The sequence below is a fragment of the Hemibagrus wyckioides genome, linkage group LG07 (genome assembly GCF_019097595.1).
Source record: "Hemibagrus wyckioides isolate EC202008001 linkage group LG07, SWU_Hwy_1.0, whole genome shotgun sequence".
Classification (NCBI taxonomy): domain Eukaryota; kingdom Metazoa; phylum Chordata; class Actinopteri; order Siluriformes; family Bagridae; genus Hemibagrus; species Hemibagrus wyckioides.
In genome coordinates, this window is record NC_080716.1 from 2038552 (window position 1) to 2058134 (window position 19583).

Below are 19583 nucleotides of genomic sequence, written 5' to 3' on the forward strand. Positions count from 1 at the left end.
CCCTGAAAATGGAAAGTGCAGTACCACACATGACCAGCAGTTTCCAAGTGAGTGTGTGTGTGTGTGTGTGTGTGTGTGTGTGTGTGTGTGTGTGGTAGTAAAAGAGAGGAACTCCGTAGAACTTCGGTGACTGGCTTACACACACACACACACACACACACACACACACACAGGGTCGATATGGCGACCAACAGAATAAGCCAGTGTTTTTTATTAAAGAGAAGATGAAGGCGTCTGGACTCATGAAGCATGAGTAAGTGCGCATGTCGTTTCCGGTTATTTCATTTTAAAAATATATATAACATTTAAATCCATTGCATTGTTTTTTCCCCCTCTTTGCCTCCCAATATGTCTGTATTTGGGTGTGGACCGGCGATTTGCTAACTTGCGATAGCATCTATATCCGGGCTCGATCCTAAATCGACCCGTGCACCCTACATAACCCACGGGCGCCATGAAGGCGCGTGCACCCTCCTGAGTGCACTACTTGTTAAACGGCGCGCTGTTTGGGACACAGCCGTGGTTTGCTTGCAGTGTTGAGCAGCACAAACTAGGTTTTTCTCTCTCTCTCTCAGCTGCATGTTTATTCGCTTTGACATAAATTCATTTATAATAATGTTTAATAAATCCCACGACTACACTTGTTTGTTTGTTTTTTTTATTTTATTCTGGTATTGTTTTGTTTAAAGCTTGCTCTGCTTGTAGGCTGTGTGCAGCTTTGCTAACACTCACAGCTACATCCTTTTAGTTTAGCAAAATAAATAAATAAAATAACGTAGCCGAAATGAACACGAAATAATTTCCACAGTAATTTTCATTATTCTTTTGTGACCCCAGTTATCAGTTTCAGCTTTTTAAACAACACGGTTTTGGTGATATATTTCGTAATAATCCCCGTGTTACATAATAGCCTATCGTGCTAAATTTAGTTAGCTAGCTCGCGCGAAGGTATTCACTTACCTCAGCGAGTTTTTTTTTATTAGTTAGTTTGTTTTATTTATTTTTTTTACATTTATTTATTTTACCAGCGCTTAGTTAAAATCCACATCATTTTTGTTGGGGGGGTTAAATTTCTTTTTTTTGTTTGTTTGTTTAGTGTTGGTGTAAAATTAGCTGCGTTTAAAAACACCGCAAACAATGCTAGCATGCTAGCCGGGTTGAGTTGCTAGCCAGCTGTGTGAATAATTTTTTTAAAATATTCGTATGGATACGACGGTTATAATTCGTCTAATTTTATTTTTATTTCATGTAAAAGACATGTCAAAGGCTTCATTTAAAATATTAAATCTGTTTATTTTTATTTTTTTTTTGTTTAGCTAACAACTACCAAGTAGTGGCACTGACAGATGACTTAGCAAACGCACGAGCCAAACTAGATAACTTACTAGCAGCACTAACAATAGCTGTATCCTTCAAAACAACAGACTTGAGATGTTAAGTGTATAGAAATACACGACATAACGCGGTTATAAGGTGCTATATGGCCGGCTGTTTTGTTTTGCATGCATCTGTTGTATCTTTTAAGACCATATTGTTTCATGTTTCAGATTTTGTTTGGGGGGAAAAAAAAAAAGAGTTTAGTCTCCATTTAATCCTGTCTCTGTTTGTTTGTTCAGGTTTCAGGTCCCGCACTATGTGATGAGCCACCAGGACGCGTGGACGTTGTTATTTACGCACCTCTTCTGATTCCAGTGGAATCTTTTGCTTGTTGTTGTTTTTGTTTAATGAAACGCACACGGTCACGCCTTGGCTCGTACATGTAGACCGTCCGGTGACGATGCCCGTCCAAGCGCCGCAATGGACCGAGTTCCTGCTGTGTCCCATCTGCACGCAGACGTTCGAGGAGACGGTGCGGCGACCCATCAGCCTCGGGTGCGGCCACACCGTCTGCAAGATGTGCCTGAACAAGCTGCACCGCAAGGCCTGCCCCTTCGACCAGACGGCCATCAACACCGACATCGAGCAGCTGCCCGTCAACTCGGCCCTGCTGCAGCTCGTCGGGGCTCAGGTCAGAAACCCGTTAGCCCACACCTCATACTGTTAAATCGAACACAACAACATGGGGCTGGGTGTCCTCGTAAAACTCTTTTCATAAGCCCTGCTTGGGCGGTATTACCTTATGGTCCTGGGGTATATATTGTTAACTCTTAACTATATACGTAATCTGCGAAGTAAAACTTGGACTACAAGCACTAGCTCACTTCTCTCCTAGCGCTTGGACGACATGTTGTGACTCGGAACGTAGTCACGTGACCACGTGACGTAAGCATCCGTGTTGGTAGAAAATACAGCACTCTAGAAACCCGTCACCGCTCGTGGTCATTTCGGTGCAAACGGTTTTATCAGTAAGGAGGAATTAAAGCATTATAGACCTTCCTTGTGATAAACTAATCCCGTTCGAATAGGGCTGTTCCTCGTGTATAGACATCCAAGTACGGAGAGCTCGCAGGAGATATGATACAATACCATACTATCCTAACAGCATTACAGTGGCTCTCGGGTATCGTAATCTTTGAAAGCGAAGAATTTTCCTTAATATTCAGTAGCGTTTCGTATTCTGGATTAATTGTTGAGCCCTTTTGAGTTCGCTCAAGAGTGTAGAAGCTGGAAAACAAACGAACACCTGCCCCATGGTGTAGTCTGCTGTGGAAACTTGTAGCAGAGGGAGAGAGAGGTTACAGTTGTTGTGTGTTTAGTTTATTTTTTCTTCCCTTAGGTGCCCAAACCGCAGCCTGTGGCACTCATTACTAGTCCGGAAGACACCAAGCACTACGATGAGGCGCGGCAGTGTGTGGAGGAGCTCGCCCTCTACCTCAAACCTCTCAGCAGTGCAAGAGGTAGGTAGAAAAAAACCCCACAGTTTTATTACTGTGATTAGCAATGTGGAGAAATGTTTAGAGTAAGGACTTCCTGTGCATGTGACCTCTGAATGTACTTTAAGTATTCATCTTTTTTGTTTTTTCTTCACTACACAAAGTGTTTAATCATGTATGTTGCTCCAGACAAACTCTCTCACTCTGTTTATTTCTTTTTTAGGCGTGGGGTTGAGTAACGCAGCACAGAGCATGCTCAGCAGACCCATGCAGAGGAAGCTGGTGACCCTGGTGCACTGCCAGCTGGTGGAGGAAGAGGGCCGGGTACGTGCCATGCGTGCTGCTCGCTCGCTGGGAGAGCGCACCGTCACAGAGCTCATCCTGCAGCATCAGAACCCCCAGCAGCTCTCCTCTAATCTGTGGGCCGCCGTCCGCGCCAGGGGCTGCCAGTTTCTCGGACCAGGTAAGTCCCAACCCGTCAGTTTAGCTTCCGTGTCCGTATTGTCCTGCGATATTCTGACATACTGGTCTCAATCCACAGCCATGCAAGAGGAGGCCTTGAAACTGGTGCTGCTGGCTCTGGAGGACGGATCTGCTCTGTCCAGAAAGGTGCTGGTGTTGTTTGTGGTACAGCGTCTGGAGCCCAGATTCCCACAGGCCTCCAAAACCAGCATTGGACACGTGGTTCAGCTGCTTTACCGTGCCTCCTGCTTTAAAGTAAGTGCATTTTGGTGGTACGGTGAGAATGCATTATCTTGCTGACATGTTCTCCCCATGTTCTTGTGGGCTTCCGTCAGGATAAAGCGGATAAATTGTTTCGGCCGATTATATCTGTATTTTTAAAAATGACAAAATGTTACAACATAAATATATTGTAAGACAAACACTGCAAACTAGTCAGAAGCAATGTGTTTGTTTTGGTATATTAATATACGAGTATCCTGAAAAAGCAAGAATTCTGTCATGTCTCAGGCTGTATGACGCAAATGTGTGTGTGTGTTTGTGTATATACAAACATATTTCCAAATAAGGAGGCATATAATACTTACATGTAATTTTTGCCTCATTATTTTACGGCACTCCTGTCACCTTGTTTACTCGTGTAATTTTATTATCTCTAAGTACATTGTAATTACATGCTAATGTGCTATATGTTAATTACCACGTTATAGCGGTTATATGACTGATAGAGCCCTCTGCTTATGATGCTGCAGGTGACCAAGAGAGATGAGGACTCGTCCCTGATGCAGCTGAAAGAGGAGTTTCGAACATACGAGGCTCTGCGGAGAGAGCATGACTCTCAGATCGTCCAGATCGCAATGGAGGGAGGTCTGCGCATCGCCCCTGACCAGTGGTCCTCTCTGCTTTACGGGGACCAATCGCACAAGTCCCACATGCAGTCCATCATCGACAAGGTTTTATATCGTGTCTAATTATGATGTTACAAGTTAATAAAATGTTGCGAGCTGTCTAGTTTACATCCCTTTATCTTTTTTTTTCCCCTGTTTTGTTCACGGCGTAGTTGCAGACGCCTGCGTCCTTTGCGCAGAGCGTCCAGGAGCTGACTATAGCTCTGCAGAGGACGGGCGACCCCGCCAACCTGAACCGGCTCAGACCTCATTTAGAGCTGCTGGCCAACATCGACCCCAGTCCAGGTATAGGCTTTAATACTCAGCAGACTGTTCAAAAAGGTCTCTTTGTTAAGTCTCTATATATATATATACAGATTTTTTGAAAGATCTGGATTTGAGAAATTGTTTAGTATACATCTTTAATGAATATTCTAGAAGATATCTATTACCAGTGTTTAAATGCATTCTTTATCTATAAAAGCATTGTTTAAACAAGCAAACAAACAAAAAAAAAAAGACCAACAACACAACTTTCTCTTCTTCTCATCTTTCAAGGAAACAAATTTCTCCCCGTTTATCTCAATCGATCTCCCAAGGGCGAACAGCCGGATAAACACTACGTTTGTCGAAACCTGAAGCTAAATTTTCTTATCAGGAGCTGCATCAGATGTACATGGTGTGTGAGAAAGAAAGGGGGAAACAAAAGGCAGCAGGCAGAGTGACATGTTCCGACATGAAAACGCACGCATTTTGTAGCATGACCCAGAGTCGAGATATGTGAAACGTAAATATGTCGAATTCAGAGGAAAAATATTAAGGCACCACGTCATATTTCTGATTGTCTTGTGGGGAGGAAGAAGGCACAAACAGGAAAGGGAAGTTCTCTGGAGGTTTTTAGTCTGGCGTCAAGTGTGCAGTAGATAAATAAATAAATAGACATCGCACTTCCCCCCATTCCACCCAAGCATGCTAATCTGCTTTCATGTTCATTATTCACGTTGCACATATGTGGCCAATGGGGAAGTTTTTAAACCATGATATTATTTCTATTTTGTTATCAGATGCTCCGCCTCCAACGTGGGAGCAGCTGGAGAAGGGCCTGGTAGCAGTGAAGACGGTGGTGCACGGGCTCGTGGACTTCATCCAGAACCACAGCAAGAAGGGGACGGAGCAGCAGCAGCCTCCACAGCACAGCAAGTACAAAACCTACATGTGCCGTGACATGAAGCAGAAAGGGGGCTGCCCCCGAGGAGCCAGCTGCACCTTCGCCCACTCGCAGGAAGAGCTTGAGAAGTTAGTATTATGTCCAAACGCTACACAAATTACTTTTTTTTTGCTGCCCCCCCACCCCAATTATTTAAAAAGAAATGCATCTTTGCTGATAAGTTTGCTTTTGCAATTTTTTCTTTCTTTCACAAATTCAGAAATGGAATGAAATTGTCGGTTTCGTGTCCTCAGGTACCGTAAGATGAACAAGCGCCTGGCCCCGAGACTTCCGTGTGGCCCCTCCTTGTTACCCGATGAAGTTCCTCTGGAGGGCGTGACCCGTAAACCTTCGCCCCTTACCAACGGCATCGTGGCGCCGTGTCCACCGCCGGCGCCATCGCTTTTAGCGCGTGGACACGAACCTTCGCCGTACGAGCTCATGCGGAAGCCCAAAATGGACAGCCTGAGTGCTCCTGGATCTCCGCCTGATTCGTACGACTTTCTTAAGCAATGTCTACTGCTTCGGTTTTATTGAATGTAGCTAATAATTTAATTAATGTGGGCTATTTAAAATAAGTTCAGTCAGCTGACCCGAATCAGTTTGTTGTCTACTGATGGTAGTGGAAAAATTCATTATTATTATTATTATTATTATTATTATTACTTGTCTGGTCAGTTTTGTTTGACTTGTTCCTTGTTTTAAACCTTGTGCAGTTTGGATAAGAGTGGCCTGCCCCTGCCCCCACACGCAGTTGCCCACACGAGGACCGAGCACCTGCCCGTGCCCAAGCAGATGCCCGGTGTGCCCCGTGGCGCTCCACCACTCTACCCACAACAGCAACCTGAGCTCTTCTATCCTGAGGCCAGAGTGCAGTCTGGGGTGCAGTATGATGGCCAGTACTCTGCTGGTGAGTCAAACTCAGATGGTGCTGAAATGTTTTAAAAGTATTAAGGTCAAGAGAACATAAAGTCCACATGACTAATATGTATTCATAACGCAAGCTGTCATTTCTCTCTTTCAGGCACCCCGTACCCCTACCAGCCGACGCAGTACGTGTCACCCCGCTACATCCGTAACCCTCTGCCCTCGGGAGATGCCCCGTACCAGGACCCGTACCCTGCTTATGGCCCCGAACGCCAGTACCCACCTCCCCACCACACGGGACCACCTTTCTCAGGTGTCGGTGCCCACCCTTACCCTCCCCCTTCTCACTATGATGCCCGCCGGCACGGCCCGTACGCAGCCCCTCCCCCGCCGCCACCCCCTCAGCCCTTCGGTCCACCCCGAGACGACCTAGTGCGCATGAGCCCTGCGCATGAGCCACCCACTCCAGGGGCCCCCAACTCCCTCTACCACCCTGAGGCAGCATCCCGAGAGAGATATCCCCCAGAAGGTTATTACCCCCCTGCACCACATCCCGGGCAAATCAGGTCCCATATACCGGTGAGTTGGTTTAAAATTACAGACATTTGTAAACTTTTAAGTTAAGCCTCTAACATCAAATATCGTACTTCCTGTTTTCTGTAGGACCCCTATGGCCGCTCCCAGCCGAGCCTGGACTACCTGCACCGCAGGCGTAAGGAGCTGCTGAACCAGCTAGAGGAGAGAAAAGTCATTTCTCCTCCACCGTTCGCTGCCTCGCCGACTCTGCCCTCTCACACCTTCCCCAATGAATACCCTCAGGAGGCGCAGGCATGGCGGCATTTTTTTTTGGAATTTTTACATGCACATCCTGATGTCATGTTAGATTTAAGGCAATGATGTTAAATTTTTAGCAGTAACTACTTTTTAACAGTATTTAGATTTATACTAAACACTGACACAATGAGGCAGGATTCTTTAAATATGCAATAAATAATTAGTATTCTTCTTCTTATTATTATTCATTGGGGTCGCACTATGACAATAACTCTGATTTAGAGCAACTGATTTGATTTTTTTTGTACTTGTTTGCCTCATGCAGTACATAGAGGACGGTTCCAAAGCATTCGGCACCCGAGAACCCGACTACACCGGGCAGTTCTCACCGTGGTCATGTGATACCATCGGCTCATACATCAGCTCCAAAGATCCCAAACCGAAAGACGGCGTGTCCGCAGGAGCAGTGGAAATGATGGTACATTGCCTTCTATGCTCGGTATAGCTGTCTTCACTGAGCGATTTCCGTTCTCCTAAATCTCGTTCTTTTTTTTCTTATACAGAACATTGAGGGAAAGGGTCTGAGGGAGCCGCCTCTGGACGGACAGCGGCGCTCGGCAGAAGCCAAAGACGACGATCCCATCATTCCTTTCGGCCCTATGCCTACGGTGTCGCCGTTCGGTGCCATTTCCCGCACGTCAAAAACGGGCTACCAGACGACAGGTCCTGTGCAGGCCATGGCGTCCTCGCAGGCTTCTGGATCCAAACACATCACCATGGCAGGTAGTATGATTTTTACCTCTTAATTACATATGACAGGCTGTTAAACTGATTGTTAAATGTAAAAAAAATGCACTCTTTCATAGCTGATTACTCATACGGAAACCACGGTGGCGGCTGGGGCAGTGTGTCTTACCCACAGCACCAGAGTATCACCTCTCTGGGACACTTCAGTGAGCGGTACGTTTTTTTTTTTCCCCCCCCTCAGCCAGTAACTCTATTTCATTACTACTTTATTTCATTACTGTATCTGATGTCCTCCAGGCTGCCCGTGTCCACCCCCGATCGAGAGCAACTGAAGATGGAGCTTCAGCAAGTCAACCAGCAGATCAGTCAGCAGACGCAGATCCGCAGCATGGAGGTGAAAAAGCCTCTGACGACCTTCAAAGCCTCATGAATGTGTTTTTTTTTAAGCCATAAAATAAGATTACATCTGTCGTTTTCTGTTATATACAGTACTGTGTATCTCTTTATAAACTGCACCTGATTATTTACTCCGGGACATTGCAGACAGAGCTGATATCTGATTACAGATCTGAATTGATGAGGTCCCCCAACCCCAATTTTGACATCAGCCCCAACAAACATGTATTATAGAATGTAAATATTTTGTATAGATCATATTGGGATTCTTCTTTAGCATGATGAGGCGGATCATTGATATTCTTTTCCGTTTACAGAAAGAGTTGATTAAAACTGTCTTGTACGCAGGCCGCGAGTAACTCCATGCTGCTGCAGCGAGAGTCCAGCGCTCTGAACGCTCAGCCTCCGGCTGCTAAATGGCCTGTGGGTGGCACCGTGTCCAGCGAGCAGCTCAGCCTCGAGCTTCACCACGTCGAGAGGGAAATAGGGAAGCGGACACGTGAAATCGCTATGGTAACCCATGTTTCTTTTCCACGTGAAGATCGTTCCAGTGTAACGTAACCGAGCAGCTCAGGCTGCTTTACTTACTGTGACAAAGCTACACCAGTGTTAACAGGAAATGGATGTCAATACACAGTGTGTGTGTAGGTGCTACAACCCCCTTTGCCTCTTGTTGCAGGAGAACCAGGTGGCACAGGAAGTCCAATACAAACTAAAGGCCACTGAAAACGGCCAGAGTGACCATAAAGCCCAGCTGGAGGAGCTCTCTTTAGCACTGGGGTGAGTATTCTCTCTCTCTCTCTCTCTCACACACACACACACACACACTGAATCACTGGAACTATTCTCATTTACGACAGCAAGTTGGTGCTAATAAATAAAAATGCAAGATGGCAAGACTAGTTATAATAGTGCTGTTATATAGAGGGTGAGTATTATAGCATATATATCTGCATATGGCATGTGCCTTAACACACTAGAGGGCTCGGAGGGTTGAGTTCCAGCTGTTACACTGCAGATGAAAAACAATAAAGGAAACAACATGGAAGACTAAATTCTATACAAATAGATGGATATTTTGATTTATGATCAAATGCTTTTTTTTTTTTTAAATAAAATAATCTTAACAGGGCAGTGTAACTGAAATGAATCAGCATGTCTGGGTATTTTTGGACATTCACTAATACGCAGTCAAGTCTCACAAGCAGCCCAAATGATCAAACCTACAGTGAAGAGGATCACCAGAGATGATGATGATGATGATGATGATAACACTACTCTAGAGAGCACTCTAAGCTAGTCATGGGGGAGAGAATTAATGCTAACTAGAACTGTTGAGTGCTTTAGTTGCGCTCTAGTACCTGTAGAATACTTACTGTAACACGTTGCATACCTTTCCTCCCTCCTCCAGCGACGTCTCAAACGGCGTCAGCAGCATCGTGCCAGCCAGCAGCGTCGGGGGATCCATGATCTCTCTGACCAATAAGACGTCTTCGCTCAGCCTGTGCTCCGGAGACCAAGCGGGAAGCGGATCGGAGCTCCAAAAGAACGGAGTCGTTCATTCTTAAGAGCGGCTTCTAACAACACACACACACACACACATACACACACACAGTGCTCTGTATGAGATTTTGGTCATTTTTATTCAAAAGCGTTTAAACGCCGATTTTGAAGAGAAATGCGCCAATATAAGGAACACACACACACCTGCATGCTGTTACATGCATGCACAAAACACACTTGTTTTATTTTAGAAAAAGAAATGAGCAGTATCTGCCGTGATTATGAATCTTTTTTTTCCTTTTTGTTCTGTGAATGAGCTTTTGTTTTTGTTTTAAACGACTTCTCATCGCCTGGAAACCAGGGCATCTTGATTATCCTGTACACTTTCGTTTCTTTTCCTCTCCTCCTCTGCATTTCTATTTTTTAATGAACGCGGCACAGGAAGAGAAAAGCGAGCCGACTCTCTGTAGCAACCGGTGCTCTTTAAAAAAAAATAAAAATAAAAAAAAAATCCGTGCAGCCTCGAATATGACGTGACCAGACCAAAAAATAAACAGTAGCATGGAAAGCCTTTTATCAGTCCATTTTGTATGGAGCATCGCTGCAGCTTTCCCACACAAGGTGCACACCGACACGGTGGCGAGAATCGATCGGACGATCCGGAGCTGCTGCTTCGGCGAACACGAGGGTCTGGATAAACGGAATCAATCGTACGATTTCATTTAATTTATGGTTTTGGCTATAGAACTGTTCAGAATTTCTAAGTCGGGCGTCTGGAGCATTCTGTTTTATAGAATGCATGCAAATGTCTAAAGAAATAAATAAAAAAAAATACACACAAACACATACACAAGCACTTTCTTCCATGTTTTTTCTACGAGCGTGTACTTTTTTTTATTCGAGGAAGAACGTCTTTTTTGATCCTCGTGTTCGCCGGAGTGGCAGCGCCGCCGTTTCTTGTTTGTTTTTTTGTTTCTCTTTTCTCTCCAGACGTAACGTCACGCTTTTTGACTCGAGAGAGGGAGCGAGCGCGTTCGCGCGACACGTGGATCGCGAACCTCCTTTGCAAATTCCCGTCAATTCTCCCTGACTTCTGTGAAGTTGCTTACGTGGGTTTTCTGGTCACGTTCGCATATTCAGGTTAAGCTGCTGCACGGGAACAAGGAATGTCTTTGTGCTCGGAACGTATCCATACGTACGTGAGGAGAGCAAGGCGTCAGCAGTACGACTCCTCGGACAGGTGAAACACGATTAGGATTCCGAGCTCTTTAGAACCTGGCCTGTTTTCTTTTGGAACCGATTTGCGCAACGGCTCGCTTCAACCGTGACCGCGTGTTTTTGTTTTTGTTTTTTTTTCCCCACACGAAAGCATAACTATCCAAACGTAACGATAAGGATGCCCCTGAAACCCGATCAAGACGTGGACATGCTCTGAAGTCTTCCTATAGTGATGACATTCTTCACGTGCAACATTTTCCTTCTAGTCTCTTGAGACCGACTATGATATTAAGCTCCAATTTTGGGTGCAAACTCTTAACGTGTTTAAAATAGATATATATATATATTTTTTTTTTTTTTGTGGTGATTATTTTTCGTGCTCTAGTTTATCGTGATTACTATCGTATTAATGATTTATAGTTTGTTTTTTTTCCCCCGGAATTCTTATAATTTTGCTCGAGAAGAGCATGCACCCTTGGCCGCGCAGAGACGGATGCTTTCGCCTAGACGAAACGGTCGGCCGGCTTCCAGCTGGGAATGCGGTCTTCGTTGACGTCGCTTCGTTTGCATTATATCAAGCAGTCAGATACTTTTTGTCTAACGAACGTGCGTTTTTACATCCGCACAGGTGCCAAGAACCGCTAGACCTTTTCCCCCCTTTTGTAGTTTGCCTTTTCCAGTTGAGCAGCAGAAAAGCAGTCATCATGAGCTGCAATCCCATCAGCTATAAGAACGCGGTGCTAAATGGGTGCTTAGCCAGTCGTGAGGCAGATGTATGCGGAAGAGGGCAGACTGCACTTTCCTCAAACGCTAGGCTGCAAACTTTCTGGCTGTTCTGTTCTAGAAGCAGCAAGTTGAAATGATGGACGTTGTTTTGTTTTTTTTGTTTTTTTTTTTTAGCTTAACCAAATTATTCAAACAAAAAGTGCAAACCTTTTAAGTCGTTAATAATGATGATTAAAAAAAAAATGATGGATTTATAAGCAGATTAAAACGAAGTATTGACCAAGTATTTCCATAAGCAGACCGAATCCTTCTGTGACCTTTATTTTCCAAAGGCACACAGGATTTCCAAATCTCTTGTTATTATTATGATGATGATGATTATTTCCTTTCAGTTTATTGTCTGAACATTATTGGCCAGCAAGAAAAGGAAAATTAGCATCTTGTAAAAATTGACATGCGATCGAATTCCTGTGTGTGTGGAAGGAAGCTAGTGTTTTCCATTGCGGTCAGTTTTCAAATTTTTCTTTTATTTCCTGCCAGAAACCAAACGGAATAAAGCGTTATAAAGTCTCTTGCGTGTGCTGTTCAGATGAACATGTTGCAGTATGTAAGTGTGCGGAATCTATCTTTCTTTCTTTCTGACAGCTTTCTCTTTGAACTGGAGACTCCTTTCTTTCTTTCCTTCCTTCCTTCCTTTTGGATTATGTGGGAAGTATTTAGGCTTCATCGGCGCTCGCATGACTGCACCCTAAGTTTGAGATTTCTCTTTTTTTCTCTCTCTCTCTCTCTTTTGTACGTTTTAATAATCAGTGATCTCACCGAGTTCATAACTCTGGCTTTTTTTTTCCCCTTCTCTGCTTTACAGATGAAATCACGTCTGTGTCCAGCAGCTGAAAACCCAAGTGGCGTTTATATAAAGAAAGAAACTTTTGTGCATGATTTATTATTATTATTATTATATTTTTTTCCTGGAGCAGAGGAGTCACAGTGTAAAATGTGGCGATCTTTGCGAGCAGGCCTGTTCCTAATGGATGATATTCATTTCTCTATGCGGATCGTGTCTGTTTTGAGCGGACCTGTAGCACTCGTTTAAACGATAAAGGTGAATTAACTCGTGTTTTTTTCCCCTCCTTCTTCAAACCTTAACACTGTTATTGCTGTGTCTATATAATTCTTTTCTTTTTGGAAGCGGGGTGAGGGAGGGGTGGGGATGGGCGGGACCTTACTGGCTTTTTTATGATTACTTCCGAGTCGTCTTGTTTAAAAACGAAAAAGGAAAAGAAAACAACCTCTTAAATTAAGGTACAGGCTTGATTTCAAACAAGGAAAGGTTTTTATATATATACATATATATATAAACTTCAGATTATACTCCATTAAGGAATGTTTAGAACCATCTTACTCCAATGTGGATGTAGCCATTATTACGCCATTTTATGACTTTGTAAAACAAATTCACTGTGTGAAAATTGGTTTGCATTTTTTGTATAATACAATCTGCTCTTTTTGTTTGTTTGTTTTGGGTTTTTTTTTTTTTTTTTTCGTTCCGAGAGGTAAAACTTGACGTTTGGAGGAAAGCAAAGAAAAAAAAAAAAAAAAAACCCTTGTGATATGTTTAAAAAAAAACAAAAAAAACAAACAAAAAAAAACGAACTTGTGTACGACAGTGATTATAAACGAGAGGATGGATTAAACAATATTGACACTCAAGTCGGTGCGGATTTATTTATTTATTTTATCATTTTTGTTCAAAATCCATTATTAAATATGTTGATGAATATGATGCGCTATACTGCCAAAAGTTTTGGGACACCCCTCCAAATCTTTGAGTTCAGGTGTTGTTTTTCAGGGGTTGGGCTCGGCCCCTTAGTTCCAGTGAAAGGAACTCTTAATGCTTCAGCTTCATACCAAGACATGTTGGACAATTTCATGCTCCCAACTTTGTGGGAACAGTTTGGGGATGACCCCTTCCTGTTCCAACATGACCAGTGACCAACGCAAGGTCCATAAAGACATGGATGAGCGAGTTTGGTGTGGAGGAACTGCACAGAGTCCTGACCTCAACCCCATAGAACACCTTTGGGATGAATTAGAGCGGAGACTGTGAGCCAGACCTTCTCGTCCAACATCAGTGCCTGACCTCACAAATGTGCTTCTAGTGGAAAGGTCAAAAATTCCCATAAACACACTCCTACACCTTGTGGAAAGCCTTCCCAGAAGAGTTGAAGCTGTTATAGCTGCAAAGGGCGGGAGACAACTCCATATTACATTCATGTGCATGTAAAGGCAGACGTCCCAGTTTTGTCCTGTCTCGCAGTGTCCGCTCTAATTCATCCCAAAGGTGTTCTATGGGGTTGAGGTCAGGACTCTGTGCAGGTCAGTCAAGTTCCTCCACACCAAACTCACTCATCCACGTCTTTATGGACCTTGCTTTGTGCCCTGGTGTACAGTCATGTTGGAACAGGAAGGGGTCACCCCCAAACTGTTCCCACCAATTTGTGAGCAGGAAATTGTCCTTAAGAGTTCCTTTCACTGGAACCAAGTGGTCGAGTCCAACCCCTGGAAAAAACTTTTAACAACATAGTGTACTTCTGTTTGTGTAGCAACTGTTGCTCAGGACTCTCGTCCATAAGGAACAAACACTCGCTGTCTGGAGGCCGACAGAGAAGATCCAACAAACCCAACACAGTCGAGGTTCCTCAACAGTTCCTTGGTGAGAAATCTTCTGGATGCTAGAAAGTTCCTCCGTAGTAGTTTCCCCAAACCAGAGATGTTCTAAATCTAACTCTATGTTCAGATTTATTTATTTTACTTTAACGTAGACCCAACAATTCACAAAATCACAGAACCCGAGTCGTCATCGTTATCCGTTCCAGAGCGGGTAGCTGAGATGAATGAGCTTTTTGTCAGCGTGTAATCGCCCGATGCTCTGCATGTCCTCTTCGGAAAGCGTGAACCCAAAGACCTGGAAAGGAAAATTTTAAAAAAAAGAGACAAACCAACGAGTGTTAATTAACCGAATTGCGAGGATTTCTCTTCTTTGATAAATATGAGGGTTCTACAGGTTCTCGTGACATGATTACAGAAGTGTACACAAACATGATCTGATGCTGCTCAAAGTGAAATACTGATTAAACACACACACACACACACCAGTGTGCGCTCAGTCCACGAGGGTTGGGTCCCAGCTCACGTGCCTCCCATCATGCAATGCGTGCATGGCAGCCATGTCAGTGTCTTCCAGCTGGAACCCAAACACCTGTGCATGCAGAGGCAGTCAGAGTGAAAAGGACAAGTTTTAGATACGAACACAAACGTTAGCGCTAAGGTTATTTATATCTTTTCTGCTTTCTCATTTATGTTGAGAATGATTTGCTAAGTATATCAACTATTAGCCATTGTGGTGAAAGTTCTCTCATTTCTAGAAAAAGAGCTTTATTTTTTGTGCCATTTCAGTAGCTAATGTTCAGGTGGGGTCGTTGAACTCCGAGTGTGTCCGGCTCCTGAAGTCTATAGTCTGTATTCTAGTCTATATTAATTCTATAGTCCGTATTAATGCAATAGTCTGCAATCTAGTCCATAATCAATGATAAAGTCCATACTCTAGTCTATATTCGTTTTAGACAATATTAATTCTATCATCTGTATATCATCTATATAATTCTAGTTACATGGTCTGCATTCTAGTCCATACCCAATTATATAGTCTGTGTTTTATTCTAGTAATTCTATCATCTATATTCTAGTCTATATTAATTCTATAGTCCACTCTCAATTATATTAGATCTAGTCTATATCAATTCTGTAGTCTTTATTTTAGTTTATTAATATTCATAGCCTGCATTCTAGTCTATATTAATTCTATAGTCTGCATTCTAGTCTATATTAATTCTATAGTCTGCATTCTAGTCTATATTAATTCTATAGTCTGCATTCTAGTCTATATTAATTCTATAGTCTGTATTAATTCTATAGTCTATATTAATTCTAAAGCCTGCATTCTAGTCTATATTAATTCTATAGTCTGCATTCTAGTCTATATTAATTCTATAGTCTGCATTCTAGTCTATATTAATTCTATAGTCTGTATTAATTCTAAAGCCTGCATTCTAGTCTATATTAATTCTATAGTCTGCATTCTAGTCTATATTAATTCTATAGTCTGCATTCTAGTCTATATTAATTCTATAGTCTGTATTAATTCTATAGTCTATATTAATTCTATAGTCTGCATTCTAGTCTATATTAATTCTATAGTCTGCATTCTAGTCTATATTAATTCTATAGTCTGTATTCTAGTCTATATTAATTCTATAGTCTGTATTAATTCTATAGTCTATATTAATTCTATAGTCTGCATTCTAGTCTATATTAATTCTATAGTCTGTATTAATTCTATAGTCTGTATTAATTCTAAAGCCTGCATTCTAGTCTATATTAATTCTATAGTCTGCATTCTAGTCTATATTAATTCTATAGTCTGTATTAATTCTATAGTCTGCATTCTAGTCTATATTAATTCTATAGTCTGTATTAATTCTAAAGCCTGCATTCTAGTCTATATTAATTCTATAGTCTGCATTCTAGTCTATATTAATTCTATAGTCTGTATTAATTCTATAGTCTGCATTCTAGTCTATATTAATTCTATAGTCTATATTAATTCTATAGTCTGCATTCTAGTCTATATTAATTCTATAGTCTGCATTCTAGTCTATATTAATTCTATAGTCTGTATTAATTCTATAGTCTGCATTCTAGTCTATATTAATTCTATAGTCTGTATTAATTCTATAGTCTGTATTAATTCTAAAGCCTGCATTCTAGTCTATATTAATTCTATAGTCTGCATTCTAGTCTATATTAATTCTATAGTCTGCATTCTAGTCTATATTAATTCTATAGTCTGTATTAATTCTATAGTCTGTATTAATTCTAAAGCCTGCATTCTAGTCTATATTAATTCTATAGTCTGCATTCTAGTCTATATTAATTCTATAGTCTGCATTCTAGTCTATATTAATTCTATAGTCTGTATTAATTCTATAGTCTATATTAATTCTAAAGCCTGCATTCTAGTCTATATTAATTCTAAAGCCTGCATTCTAGTCTATATTAATTCTATAGTCTGTATTAATTCTATAGTCTATATTAATTCTATAGTCTATATTAATTCTATAGTCTGCATTCTAGTCTATATTAATTCTATAGTCTGCAGTCTAGTCTATATTAATTCTAAAGCCTGCATTCTAGTCTATATTAATTCTATAGTCTGTATTCTAGTCTGTATTAATTGTATAGTCTATATTTTAGTCTGTATTCTAGCCCATAATCAATTCTGTAATCTGTACTCAAATCTCTAGTCAGTATTCACATCTAATTTCAATTCTACAGTCTGTATCCACGTCTATAATCAATTCAACAGTTTATATTCAAGTCTATAATCAATTCTGTAGTCTGTATTCAAGTCTATAGTCGGGGTTGAATCTATTTCTCCGGTGTATCATCTTACAAACATTATATGAGTGAACGCCAAAGTCAACAAGGATAATGAGGACAATGACTGGGGAAGTTGAGAAGATCTAAATGTGCAACAAAATGGCTCCTCAAGGCTCTTCTTTGAAAAAAAAAAATAATATATCTATATATCTATACTATATTATATATATATATATATATATATCTATATATCTATACTATATATATATATATATATATATATATAGTAAAGTATTTATATATATATATTTATATATATATATAAATATATATATATATCTGAAAATGTAACGATCCAAACATAGAAGCTTGAGCAGGTTTCTAGACAGAAAGTAACCACGGTGCCGCTTTCAGCCTAAAAACATCACCTGAAGAACTGAGAAGTTACCTGGCAGTTTTCCAGAATCCGATCTGGTTTGGTAGACTTCGGGATGGTGATGATCCCATTCTGATGGACAAAAAGACATGAAATCAATGTCCAGGTATAGTGCAGTTCATCCTCATAGGGTTTTTGTACAAATCACAAACAAAAATTCAAACAGCAACCTTTCTTTAGTTTCTGAACAAATGTGACTTTTGAGCCACAAAATCGTTTGAATTACTCATCTGGATTTTCTTTCTTTACTTTATCGAATTTAATGACAAACAAAAATCTCAAAAAAGGTTCTCTTAAAACTTATCTTTAGGCTTCATTTTGCATCAACTCATCAGTCTGGTACCTGAATGCTCCAGCGGATGCAGACCTGTGAAGCGTTTCGTCCGTACTTCTGCGCCAGCTCCACGATGACTGGATGGTTGAGCGCTTGGCCCTTAGCTAGAGGACAGTAACCGCCGAACGCTACGCCTTCACTGCGGCAAAACTCCACCAGCCGCCACGGCTGCTGAAACGGATGAAACTCCACCTGCGAAAACATCCAGCACTTGCAGGTTCTGATCATTCCACAGAGTTAAACAGCTTCCTTTAGCTCATACCTGGTTGACATGAGGCATCACACCGGCGTCTTCTTTCATCTCCTCCAGATGTCTGATCAAGAAGTTGCTCACGCCGATGGAACGACACAATCCTGCGATAAACAGGAAAATATCCTCATCAGCGCAGCCAACACACGTCACCCTGACGATCCGTCCATATGAAAATCCAAACCTTCGTCGCACATCTCCTCCAGCGCTCTCCACGTCTCGGCTCGGACGTCCCTGTTGGAGCGGGCCGGGACGCCACAGTCAGGCCAGTGCATCAGATACAGATCTGTAAGAGAGAGAGATGTTACACTCGTCTCTGACGACTTTGCAACCCACAAGCAACGAAGCCACTCGTACCTAAATACTCAACCCCGAGTCTGGCACACGAGGCCCGACAGGCCTCCTTGGCGCTCTGATAGCCATAATCCTGTGGCCACAGCTTGGTGGTGATCCACAGCTCGTCACGTGGGACTCGACTCTCAGTGATCGACTTGGACAAGGCTTCTTCACAGCCGTATCTTTTAGCCGTGTCTATGTGCCTGACGCCGCACTCCCGCAGGGCGTAAACGACCGCATCGTGTGAGTAGCCACCGTGGTGCGACGTTCCTGGATAGAAGAAAAAGCCAGGCTAATTAGATTAGACTGATATGGTGAATCTTTCAGTAAGGAGTTAGGGATTTGACCTCATCTGAGGTTTTTGCAACTTCTCATGGGTTTGGGTTGATTGTTTTCAGGCTGATCATGACAGGCAGTGACAGTGGATTTCACTGAACAGCTGAGGAGCCAAACTTTTAGTGCCTTCAAATGGAGGGAAGATAAAATGATCTGATTTGGTTGTAAATACCGTCAAATCTGGAAGTGTTTAAATAGATCGGACTGTGTTAATGTTACTGTGTTAATGTTACTGTGAGCCAATCTCAGTATTTTAAATGAACTTTAGACTCCAGAAATAACTCCTCATCTACAGTCTGAGGGAAAACTGTGTTCAGATCATTTTAAAGCTGAACTATTCCTTCATATCTCTGTGCTTTTATGGCTTTTAACATGAATGACGACATAATCCGAATTACATTATTAAAAATAAAAAAAAAATCCGGATTGGAGAACAGTTTAATCCTAAACAAAGTGCGGATCTTTCATTCAGAGCTTCTGCTGCTCACCGTAACATCTGTTATATACGCACACAGATCTTCTTCTATATGTTTATGCACATTTTTAAAAATAATAAATAATTCATATGTAGCACTAATTTGCACTCACCTAACCCTAGGATTGGGATTTTCAGCCTGTTGGAAAGCTCAACGTCTTCTGAGAAATGCTGCATCGGAGAAACACAAAAAGCGACTTCCTTCATGCTATAACAAATAAAGACATTACGGCGAGGAATGTGTCCACAACAAGCAGACAGGGGTGTCGTAAAGCGGCTTTTTTTTTTGCGACAGTCTGTTTACATGTCGGCAGCCGGAAAAATCCTCTTGTGCTTGAAAATTATTATTATTATTATTATTATTAATAATAATATTT

General features: G+C 41.8%; 2 protein-coding genes across 4 annotated transcripts; one reads left to right on the forward strand and one right to left on the reverse strand.

Annotated features, from left to right (window-relative positions):
- The first annotated feature begins 97 nt into the window (after positions 1 to 97).
- rc3h1b (ring finger and CCCH-type domains 1b) lies at positions 98 to 10498 on the forward strand. 2 transcript variants are annotated; one of them, XM_058394684.1, is made up of 19 exons: positions 98 to 253; positions 1617 to 2008; positions 2717 to 2837; positions 3037 to 3276; positions 3355 to 3530; positions 4028 to 4228; positions 4336 to 4468; positions 5227 to 5458; positions 5624 to 5863; positions 6086 to 6279; positions 6394 to 6815; positions 6900 to 7064; positions 7336 to 7488; positions 7574 to 7793; positions 7877 to 7970; positions 8055 to 8151; positions 8502 to 8666; positions 8833 to 8933; positions 9565 to 10498. In XM_058394684.1, exons 2-19 carry the CDS (start codon positions 1778 to 1780, stop codon positions 9719 to 9721), a joined length of 3342 nt encoding a protein of 1113 aa, XP_058250667.1. In that variant the 5' UTR covers positions 98 to 253; positions 1617 to 1777; the 3' UTR covers positions 9722 to 10498. The 2 variants fall into 2 exon arrangements, with proteins under 2 accessions (XP_058250667.1, XP_058250666.1); XM_058394683.1 differs by having other exon boundaries at positions 7877 to 8151.
- Positions 10499 to 13299: 2801 nt separating this feature from the next.
- zgc:110366 (uncharacterized protein LOC550476 homolog) lies at positions 13300 to 19479 on the reverse strand. Of its 2 annotated transcripts, XM_058394686.1 has the most exons (8): positions 19320 to 19479; positions 18417 to 18665; positions 18244 to 18345; positions 18072 to 18163; positions 17819 to 18001; positions 17488 to 17547; positions 14754 to 14859; positions 13300 to 14565 (listed from the first exon to the last, which is right to left on the reverse strand). In XM_058394686.1, the coding sequence occupies exons 1-7, from the start codon at positions 19411 to 19413 to the stop codon at positions 14764 to 14766; spliced, it is 876 nt and encodes a 291-aa protein (XP_058250669.1). In that variant the 5' UTR covers positions 19414 to 19479; the 3' UTR covers positions 13300 to 14565; positions 14754 to 14763. The 2 variants fall into 2 exon arrangements, with proteins under 2 accessions (XP_058250669.1, XP_058250668.1); XM_058394685.1 differs by lacking the exon at positions 14754 to 14859 and having other exon boundaries at positions 13301 to 14565.
- Between the last annotated feature and the right edge of the window lie 104 nt (positions 19480 to 19583).